This window comes from Martes martes, assembly GCF_963455335.1.
Source record: "Martes martes genome assembly, chromosome: 15".
Taxonomy (NCBI): domain Eukaryota; kingdom Metazoa; phylum Chordata; class Mammalia; order Carnivora; family Mustelidae; genus Martes; species Martes martes.
In genome coordinates this window covers 25,863,225-25,873,991 of record NC_137903.1, presented here as the reverse complement: position 1 = coordinate 25,873,991, position 10,767 = coordinate 25,863,225, and the positions used below count along the sequence as shown (strand labels likewise).

General features: G+C 59.9%; 1 protein-coding gene across 1 annotated transcript; it reads right to left on the bottom strand.

The window, feature by feature from the left end:
• Window positions 1-2,924: 2,924 nt before the first annotated feature.
• On the bottom strand, window positions 2,925-5,063 carry LRRN2 (leucine rich repeat neuronal 2; the record flags this gene model as incomplete). Its single annotated transcript, XM_080824964.1, has 1 exon — window positions 2,925-5,063. One exon carries the CDS (start codon window positions 5,061-5,063, stop codon window positions 2,925-2,927), a length of 2,139 nt encoding a protein of 712 aa, XP_080681090.1.
• Between the last annotated feature and the right edge of the window lie 5,704 nt (window positions 5,064-10,767).

Genomic DNA, 10,767 nt, shown 5'->3' with positions numbered 1-10,767 from the left:
TTCCCGCCTCCCCCTCCCCACCAAAGAAGGAGGGGTTCATTGTCAAGGGCACAAGAAGTGTAAGGTCCATGGCAGCCAGGAGGCTGCAGTGCAGTGGGTCCCAGGAACCGTGAGGACTGGGAGCCAGGACCGCATCCCCTTCCCCCGGTGGGGGGCAGGGGGTGGGGTGGGACTCAGGGCTCCCACCATTCTCGCAGGGCTTTTTCCCTGCAACTGAGAAGACTGTACAAAAGGAGGGTGGCAAAGAGGCCTTCTGCCGTCCAGGCTCAGGCATGCGTACAGGTGTTCTGAGCTCGCAGGCCGAAGGCCCTGGGCTTCCGGCTGGAGGTTGGGTTGCTAGGACCAGGCCCATGACTGGTAGGAAAGTTCTGGGGTGGCAGCGGCGGTGGTGATGGGAGGGGGCTGTGGGGGTCCCCAGGCTTCACACGGCTCTGAGGGCTGGTTTAGGGGAATGGCACCTTGATTCTTCGTGCCATGTGGGCCCGGATCAAGAAAGGCAGCCAGTGCCCAAGGAGAGGCATCGATGTCTGACTCCCCTTCTTCATGCTCAGCACACATCAGCTCTGCCCCACATCTTCCCCACAGAGCTCTGAATTGGGGTACGGCCCAACCCTTACGGATGGAGAGCAAGCTAGATCCCACCGGCCGGCTCCAATCAGTGGGCGGGGCTGCCGGGAGTACCGCCAGGACCTAAAGCTCCCCAGGAAGGAACATGGGGCGGGGAGGGGGGGAATGTTAGGAATGTCGGCCATGGGTGCCCAAAGGGGAGAGGGAGACAGTGGGTTCTGTCTCTGCTTTCCGAGCCCCTTACCCTAAAAAGCACATGGCTGGCCCATGGGGGAAAGCAGGCATGAACGGGGCCGGCTGACCTCACGGCAGAGGGTGGTCATTTCCTACCGGGGGCCGAGCAGCCCACCTGTGGAGGGGGAGGGCCAGACAGACCACCCTCCAGCCCCTTTTCTGTCTCTCCTGGGGCCAGAACCTGCTCTCTTACTCCTAAACACGCTGGGGCCCGCAGAGGAGGGAGTGAAGCATTCTAGCCCCCACAGGCCAGACTCCGGGGTTCCCCAAGCATGGTCCCCCGATCAGCAGCAGCCCCGTCACTTCCTAGAACCTAGCCCCTGAACACTTCCTAGAGATCCAAATTCCTGGGTCCTTCCAGATCTAGAGCAGAAACTGGCGGTAGGCCCAGCCACCTGTGTCCCGCAAGCCCTCAGGTGGTTGCAATGTGGGCGCCCCCTGGCCGACAGGAGGAAGGCCTCTGGATCGGCGGCCGCCAAAGGGCTGCGGAGGAGCCCTGCCCACGGCCTTGGGGCAAGTGTCCTCTTTCCTGGCTCCGTGGGGCTCGATGCTCCGTCTCTACCTGTGTGTACATTTGCCATCTCCATGGCGGCTTGGAGCCAAATCGCAACAAGTCTGCCATCTGTGTCTGGAGTGCAGGGGTGCTCAGCCTCACGTGGTGCTTCTTCGGTCTCGGGAGACCCGTGGCTTTCCTAGTCCCTTCCAGGAGCAAGGGCTGTGGCCCTGTGACCGGCTGCAGCAGCCCCTCCCCTGGGCTCTACGGCCTTTCCGACAGATGCTCCTCTTTGCCTTTGGTCCTAAGAAGTCAATCTGTCTTTAAAAAAGAAAATACTGCGAAAGCAAACCAGGCTCATTGCAAATGATGCTGAAATGGACCAGAAAGATCAATGCAGCAATTTCTTTCTCCCACAGTCCTCCCCTCCCCAAATCCTCTATCGCCCCACACTCCCTTCTGCCCCAGTGAGCCAAAGTTCTTGCTGTCCTGATGATTTGCAATTCTCTGCATGACTCTGCCTCTTGGGTTTGTTTAATTAGAAATAGGCCGGGAAGTGCTTCCTAGGCACTGGCATGTTAATTGCTTATCAGGGAAAGAGAAGGGGTGACAATGTATGGTGATGGAAATTTCCACTCTCTCCATCTCTCTGAGCTTTTCTCCATTCTCCTCTCCCGCCCTCTCCTTGCCTCCTGTGATTCCTCCCTCTCCCGTCAGCCTCTCCTGCTCTCTGCCCTTCTGCCCCCAGCTCTCCCGTTCACAGTACGGGGGCTCTGGGGAGCAGGCCCGGATTCAGACCTCCAGGGAACACCTGTGCCCTCTGTCACCATCTCCCTCTCCCCTCCTGTCCCGTCCCAGCCCTTCCCCACACCAACCGCTGTGTGTAGAGATCCCTGAGAAGAGGCCTTTAGAGTTACACTTAGTAGTCAAAGATGATTTTTCCTTTTGTTTCCTTTCCCCCTTATTATTGTTATTCTTGTTTATTTTTATTTTTTACAAAACAGGAGAAAAGAGTGAATGGGGTTGGGGGGAGGTGACACATTTCTCCACAAAGGTACAAAATTGCCTGTAGAAAGTCAACCTTGCAGTGCCAATCCGGGCTTGCCAAGATGAGGTGTTCCTGGGCATCCCTCTCCCCAAACGTCTTTCAGATCTGGTGGGGGACCCACTGAGAGAGTGGTCCCCCAAGGTGGAGAGGAGAGGCCTCCCTCAGCCCTTGCCCAGGAGGGAAAGAGCAAGCAACTGAAACTGTACAAAGAGAAGAGGAGGGGGCTTCTCCCCCGGGCCAAGGGCCTGGGGACAGAGGCAGGGGACATCCAAACAGGGGCCCAGGTGCCTCTGGGCACACAGACAACTAGGGAGATGGGAGGCTCCAGCCAGAGTCCTTCCTGTTCCTCGGAGATGCTCCTCACGATGTCAGCAGACAGGCCCCCAGAAGGTAACGGCGACTTTCTGGAGGCAGTAGGAGCAGCTCCTGGAGCGACAAAGCCCCGTCTGTCTCGGTCCAGCCGCCAGGCCTCCAGCACGCGCGTCCATGTCACTTTCCTGGCAGGGCATCTGGCCCAGACTGCTTCCCTTTCGGTAAAAAGGAGTCCTAGTTACTTGTCTACTGAGGCGAGCAGGCTGAGCTTCAGGAATTTTGCAGCAATGGTGGGGACAGTGTTTCCCCTTCCGAAGACCTGGACAGCTTCCTTCCTGGATTCCAGGCCAGGACGAGGGGCGCAGACACCACTCGGACCGAGGGGGCGCTCCAGCCCCAGAAAGCCCAGGCTGGAAGGAGAGGCCGCCCACCCACCCCCTGCCTGGGCCGACCAATGCCCAGGTGGGCAGCTAGCCCCACTGCCAGCAAGAGGACAGCGAGAGCCAGCATGGCTATGAGCCCGGGCCGGTCCCCTAAGGCTCTGTGGCAAGGAGTGGCCTCCTTAGTCCTGGTCCATACGCATGCCAACTGGGTGTGGGCATCAGCAAAGGCCACTTGCAGGCAGGCCCAGTACTCCGTGGCCTGAAGGAGGCGGGTGATGTTGAAGCTGTGAGTGCCCCGTGGCAGGCGGGCCAGAGCAGGGGAGCCCTGGCCCCGGGGGGAGGAGGCGCTGGACCAGGTGAGGTTGGTAGAGACTGTGTTGGGTGGGGGGACCCAAGACAGCAGGATGCGATAAGCGTGGGTCTCTTGCACCCGGAGCTCCAGCCCCCATCCCTCATCCCGGCCTGGCTGCAGGGGAGCCCGGCCAACCACCACACTAACCGTCTTACTGTCAGTCCCCACCAGGTTCTGGGCCACACACGTGTACAACCCCGCCTCGTCTGCTGTCACCCTCCGCAACTCGAGGGTCCCCTCGGGGTACACCCGGTACTTCCTGCCCGCACGGGCAGCCGTCAGTCGGACCCCGGCTGGGGTGACCCAGTAGATCTCGGGTTCCGGTTCGGCCAGCGCCCGGCAGTGCAGCAGCAGGCTGTCTCCACTGGCCACCTGGAGGCTGGGGGGGAAGCTGCGGGGGGAGATGAGGGGCAGGCAGTGGTCTGTCATCTCCCGGAAGGGCACCTCGCGGACGGGGCGGCGCTGGAGGTCTGGCGGCTCGGCGCACAGGGTGGACTGTGGCTCGATGAAGCGGACCCGGGTGCCCGTGGCGTTGGCCCAGCGGATGACGCAATCGCAGCGGATGGGGTTGCCATGGAGACCCACCTCCTGCAGGTTGGGCAGGGACTCCACCGTCTGCTGGTGCAAGGCACTGAGAGCATTGTTGTTGAGCATGAGGGTCTCCATCTGGGGCAGGTGGTGGAAGGCGCGGGGGTGGATGAAGGACAGCCGGGGGTTGTTGGTGATGTCCAGCTTGGTCAGCTCAGGGAGGTTGACCAGAGCGAACTTGTCGATGGAAACCAGCTCCTCCATGTTGTTCAGCCCCAGCTCCTTGAGGTGCAGCATGTTGGCAAAGTCCCCGGGCCCCACCCGCTGCAGCGGATTCTTGTTCAGGTCCAGGAATTTGAGCCCAGGCACCTGCTCCAGGGCCCGCCGGGGCACCCGGGCCAGCTGGTTGTCATAGAAGGAGAGGCTCTCCAGGCTTTGCAAGCCCTCCAGGGCATAGTCGGAGATCTCCCGAAGGTTCATGCCTGCTAGCACCAGGCTGCGCAAATTGGCCAGCGGCCGGAAGTTCATGTCCAGGATGGCATCTACCTTGTTGCCCCCGATCATGAGGATCTCCAGGCTGGGCAGCGTCTCGAACCAGCGGCTGTCGACGGCCCTCAGCAGGTTGGAGTTAAGGTGCAGCCGCAGCAGGTTGCTGAGGCCGGCGAAGGCCCTGGGGGCGATGCGGTAGAGCTGGTTGTGGTTGAGATAGAGCTCCTGTAGGCCGGTCAGCCCCGAGAAGCTCTGGTCCTCCAGCCGGGTCAGCTGGTTCTCCTCCAGGTGCAGGCTCAGCAGCTGGGGCAGGGCCCGGAAGTCACAGTCTCGGGCGTCCGCAAAGCTGTTCTGGGACAGGTCCAGCTCTGTGAGGTTGGCCAGGTAGCTGAGCTCACTCTGGTCCACACGGACGATGCTGTTGCTCTGCAGAAGCAAGGTCTGGGTGCCCACGGGCAGCCCGGGCGGCACGGCTGTTAGGAACAGGTCGTTGCAGTCCACGGTGTTGGCCTCGCGGTAGGATGATCGGGGTGTGTACCAGGGCCGGATCTGGCAGGCGCATTGAGGGGGGCAGGGCACACGCCAGGGTACCACGGGCACGGCGGCGGTGGCACCAGCCACCCAGGCCAGCAAGAGGGGGGCCACGAGGAGCCTCATGATGGAGCTGCAGGGTAGGGGACCATCCACAAGAAGAGTCTGGAGTCCTTCCACTCTGGCCAGTTCGCAGGCTGAGGGTCAGGAGCCCTGCCGGGGCCCAGGGAGCCACCCTCCCAGGACAGTCATTCTACGTGGGGATGGGTGGGCATCGCTTCTTACCCTCCCAGGTACGGCTCTCCATCTTTGTCGGCTGGGGCTGGGCTGGCTCATTGATCGCCACGCCCCATCGCAGCAGCCCTGGAAGAAGAGGATACAGAGTAAGGAGGAGGCAGGGAAGCAGAACACATTTCCCCCCACCTGTGTCACCCCTGTTTGACTGCGGAAGGCAGAGGAGCTGAGAGACGTGGGCCGGGCCACACCCAGGGCTCCTGGGTTCTCTCCTACAGCCCTCAGGCTTTATTTTTTAAAATTTATTTGTCAGAGAGAGAGAGAGAGAGAATAGAGAGAGCTCGCACAAGCAGGGGCAGCAGCAGAGGGAGAAGTAGGCTCCTGGTAAGCAAGGAGCCTGATGCGGGGCTCGATCCCAGAACCGTGGGATCATGACCTGAGCCGAAGGCAGATGCTTAACCCACTAAGCCACCCAGGCATCCCACTCTAAGGCTTTAGTGTCCTTTTCTATTATCTGCTGAGGGAGTAAGTCTTCCTGGGAGGAGGGCAAGAATGAACCAAGAAGCTTCCAGGATAACTCAGGAAGGGGTATGCGTGCGTGCATGTCTGCAGGGGAGAGAGGATCCCGGAGTTCTGTCATCTACACGGTCCTTCTGAGCCGAGACATGTGGAACAGATTCTCCTACCTTTCTTACATCTCCCCCACTCCCTCCTTGGCTCACTAGGTAAATGGAAAATAAAGTGAGAGTTTCCAGGCACCCCTCTGAGCAGTGTGGGTAGGGGGTGGTGGAAACAGTACAAATTCTAGATTCCGGGTAAGGGGGCTCCCAAGACTCTGGAAGTAGGAAGGCAGTGGTCCCCAAGCCCACACCCAGACTGGCTGGGGAAGTGGCTGGTGTGGCCTGGGGTCGGCTTGGGATTCTTCTCGTGATGGCTTCGGTTTTTAGCAATTTTCCCACCTGCCCAGCAGCCTGGCCAAGCTCCCCGGAAGGAGGAGGTGGGGTGAAGAAGCCTGGGCCTGGGCTCCTTGGCACGGCAGGTGAGGTACATGACCTGGCCATAGCCAACCTCCTGGCTTCTCTTGCTGTCCTCCCGCTTACCCTGTGTGCACAGCATTCTCAAGCTGAAGTTACCCTGCCACGCGCCCCCTTCCCATGTCTCCTTCTGTCTCCCAGACAAGGCCTAGCTGTTCTTTGAGACTCAAGGTCAGTCACCTCCTACAGAAGGTTCTTCCAAACTCCCACTCCTGGCTGACCTATGGGGCCCTCCTCATGCTTTTAGAGAGCCCCACATTCCCCTCTCTCCTAGCCTGGACCCCATCCCATGGAAATGGCTCTCCAGCTGGGAACCTGTCTCAGTCATGACTGTGTTAGCAGCACACAGCAGGGGCCCAGTGAATTTTACTGTGTGAATCAATTTCTATGGCCCCAGGGCCCCATCCCCCAGGAGGTCCCCCCCTACCCCCAGTGTAGAATCAAAGCCCCTGCTCTTTCCCCCCTCCCAGGTATGGGTAATCCAGGCTCTCCCACAGATCCCAAGGCCAGGCTCCATGGCCCTGGAGGCAAGTCCAGCCTTGGCCTACAACCGACATGGGGGAAAACCAGGGGGCCTTGCTGGGCCCAGTCCCTTCCTGAGCAGAGGTCCCATTCAGGTAGTGTTTCAAATGCGGGTATCGGGGAATCACCCAGCACTTACAGCACACCTGAGATGTGCCCGGGCTCTTCAAAGACTGAATATCTTATTTCACTTAATGGTCATAACGTCATAACGAGTCGACAAGATAAGCATTAATCCCCCACACACACCATTGCAGAGGACGAAATTGAGGTTCATGAGAGGTTAAAGAATTTGGCTCAAGACACATAGCTGGTAAGCGTCAGGAGACGGGAGTCCGCCCAAGTCCAGAGGCTGGGCGACTTACACCTGACTTCTCCGTCCCCAGGCCTGGCTGCTGCTGCAGGAAGCTGCCTGCCCATTCTTGTCCCCTGGGGCCATGTGTGCTACTGCCTTCTAGGCAGGTGCCTCTCAGCTGGCCAGAGGGACTCTGTGTCCACCTCAGCCTGCTTCCAGGATGCTGGGGAGGGGAGGGGAGCAGTTGGAGGCGGGGTACCCTCGCCTGAGCAGGAGAGCGGTACTCCTGTTTACATTTGACTACTTCCCACCTTCCTCTGCAGCTATTTCTGAAGCTGGGAAAACAACCGTGACTTAAAATGCACAGAGGTTTTGCGTGGGTGTGTGTGTGTCCTGACATAAAACTCAGAGCAAACAAACACACGTGTCCACACACATGCAGGCCCGCACACGTGTGCGCAGGGGAGCCCGGGAGACTTGGCCGCCCAAGCCAGGGAGCGGTGGGCAGGAAGAGGGTACGGGATTCTGCAGTCTACTGTGTGCGTGGAGAGGCGGCAGGAACCAGCTGAGTCCCAGGATGACCTAGTCACAGGCCTGGACCTAGGCCAGTCGTCCTCCTGTACGTACACACCAGAGGCCCCTGCCTCCTGCCTAGGCCTGGCAGGAGGGAGCAGAACCCACCGGCAGAGACATCTTGCTTTTACTTACCCCTTCCTACCAGAGCACGCTGGGAAGACGTACTGACTTCTCAGAGCATCGGCTCCTTATGTCTAAAATGAGGTGGTCATCAGGGTTAAGGGAGCGGAGTGGGGCACACACAGAAGGAGCTCAATAAACGTGAGCTCTCGTCCAGCTCCGGTCATCCCCCGGGCTTGCGAGACTCTGCAGCTCTAGGACTTCTCAGGGGAGCGGAAATTGGGTCCTGTTGCTCAACAGGCCCCTACTGAGCTCGCCCGCTGCGGCCCCGCGTGGCCGCCAGGTGGCATGGGGAAGCAATGGGCAGAGACAGAGAAACCGTCACACCTTTACAGAGTAACCCTCTGGCAGGGCTGAAAAATGCAAAATGATTAGGAGAGCCCAGGACAGTTCCGAAGGGGCAGAGAAGGCTGCGGGGCTGGGGAGGGGGTCTTCTGCTAGGCCCGAGCATCCTCCTGGCTTTGGCTGCTGACTGAGCCACAGGTGTCTCTTCTCCAACACCTTTGTTCTAACACCTTTGTGCTACAGAGGCTCAGATGTGTGCAGCCGGTGAAGGAGCCACTTAAGACTTAATTAAAAATCTCCCAGGAGTCGCCTTTCCCTCTACCCCAGGCAGCACCCTCCTCCTCACGCCCCTCTGGCTAGGCAGGTGGGGGAGGCAGAGGGCCTCCTCCTCAGCCAGGAGCCCAGGGCTGGGGTTCAGCACCCAGAGAGAGGCAGTGGCTGGATGACTCACATTTGGCCACACCCCTGATCCCAAGGCTTGGCAGTGGCCCAGACAGGTCCTCCCCCTCGCTGCTGAGCACGCAGCCCCTTCCAGGGAGGAGCACCGAGCTGCCTACTCACCTGCCAACACGGGTTCAGGCTGTCTTGCACATGCCCACTCATGCCCACTCATGCAGGCTGATTAGTGATCTCTGCCGGGAGCTGCAGAGAAAGCTAATTGCCTTTTATCTATAATCTCCGGGGTGAGCAGGAGTTCAAATGATTGTGTGGACATTTCCCCCAACTGGATTTCAAACTCCTTGCAGCAGGGGCCACGTCTGACACGCTTTTCGCAACCCCAAAGCACTGAGTGCAGGGCTGGGCATACAGAGGGTGCTTGTGAAAGACACCAGCGGTGAAAGAGATGAGCCTCCCATCGACCCCGAATGCAGGCGGAGAAGGGATTATTCAGTGTGGACCTGCTGCGGAAGAACCCGGGGCTTGGAGGGCTTATGTAACTTCCCAGAGGTTACTCCGCTTCCACAAGGCTGGGCCAGAATTCGAACCTAGGTCTCGAACTCCAGAACCTGAGCCACCAGCCCAGCCAAGGCTTGTTGCCTGGTGGATCCAAGTCTGCCTTATAGGAGCAGAGCACAGGGCTGGCCCAGAGAGCCTGCCTCAGATTCAGATCCCTTCAGAGCTGACCTGGGTCCTCAGCTACTCCTCCCCCAGAGCCACCTGATGGGCCCCTGCAGACACCACTCCTTGATTTCAGGCTAGAGGGAAACCCCCCTCCACTTGGACAGCACAGGGAAGACACTGTCCCTGTGTGAGTGTGGCTGGCCCTGGCACCAGGGGGACACAGAGCCAGCAGGCTGCACACGACCTCAGCCTGCCTTCTGACTGGGGGCTGGGGGCTGCTGGCCAGCCTTGGCCTCCAGTGATGGGAGACTGAAGGCCCTGGGGCCACAGTCAGGGAAGCAGGGCTGCCCAGTCCAGGGGCAAAGTTTCTCTTGCAAGAGCTGGCTCTGCAAGGTATGTGGGACTCACCTCCTCCAGGCAGCTGCTCTGGATTTGGTATGAAGTGTGGAATGGTCCCTTGCTTTCCCTATTAAGCTCAGATCCTTGGCAAAGCTCTGAACGAAGAGTTTGGGAGAAGCTGTTGTTAAAGGCTGCTCCTCCTGCCCCGCCCCCCGGCTCAGTCCCGCCCCTCCCCGACTCGGCCCCGCCCCGCCCCGCCCCGGCTCCGCCCCTCCCCGCCCCCCGCTCGGTCCCCGCGTTCCTGCGGGTTGCGACCGTGCGCTCCTCTAGGTGGTTGGTGGATAGGGAGCCTCTCCCTCTCCTCCTTTCTCTCCCCTTCCCGGCAGCCTCCACCCAGCCTCCCAGAGCCCGAGTCAAGGGTCCGGAGGGAGGAGCGGTGGTGGTGATCGATGGCCTGGCCTTCGCCGCTTCAGTGCCAGGTCCCCCTGAGCTGCGGAGACAGATGGGCAGCATAATTGAGTGTAGCGTTGATAAACTCCGGCCTCCTCACCGGCAGATAAGCGCTGGGTGGGAGGGGCGCAGGGGGAGAGAGGCCAGCCCTCCGTCTGCGCACCTGGCCTCCTGCTCCTCCTGGGAGGTGAGCCGGGCTCCTCACTCCCACCTCTCATTGAATCACAGACAGGCAGGACCTCGGAGCGAGCCGAGGGGAACTGAGCGTTTATCTAGCCTTGCAGAGTGTGAATTCCATAAATAACTTATGCAAAGGAGGAGCGGTGGAGCGGAAGGAGCCCGGGCTTTGGCTTTAGAGTCAGCCTGGCTCTGCCGCCTGCTGTGTGACCTTGGGCCAAGCAGGCAACCTTGTGAGTCTCAGATGCCGGAGCTGGGAAGTGGGGATAATACCCTCCTCCCAGAACCACCGCTGGGGGACTGTGGGGGTCAGGTGTCCAGAGCGCTGTTCGCTGTTCGTGGCCTTCATTCGGCCCCCCTCACAGCTGCCTCTCATTCCATCTTACCACCTACGTCTCAGCTCTCACCTTTTGTGATAAACTTAGAAAAAATATTTTGAAGTGTAACATATGTACAGCAGAGAGTACGTACATGGCACTCGTCCCAAGTGCGCGGCTCCTCGAGTTTCCCCATTAGCAGGGACCCGGACACACACCAACCAACACAAGATGTGAAGATTTCCAGCAATCCAGAAGGATCCCAGGGCGCCCTCCCAGTCAATATCCAGCCATGTGCCGGAGGCAGGAAGATGGCAGGATGACCTCCTGCCCTGCACACCCCTGGCTGCTCTGTGCCTCTCCTCCAGCCTCCCTTCCCCAAAGCCCTGCGCGGGGTCCTGGCCACCGCTGAACGCCGA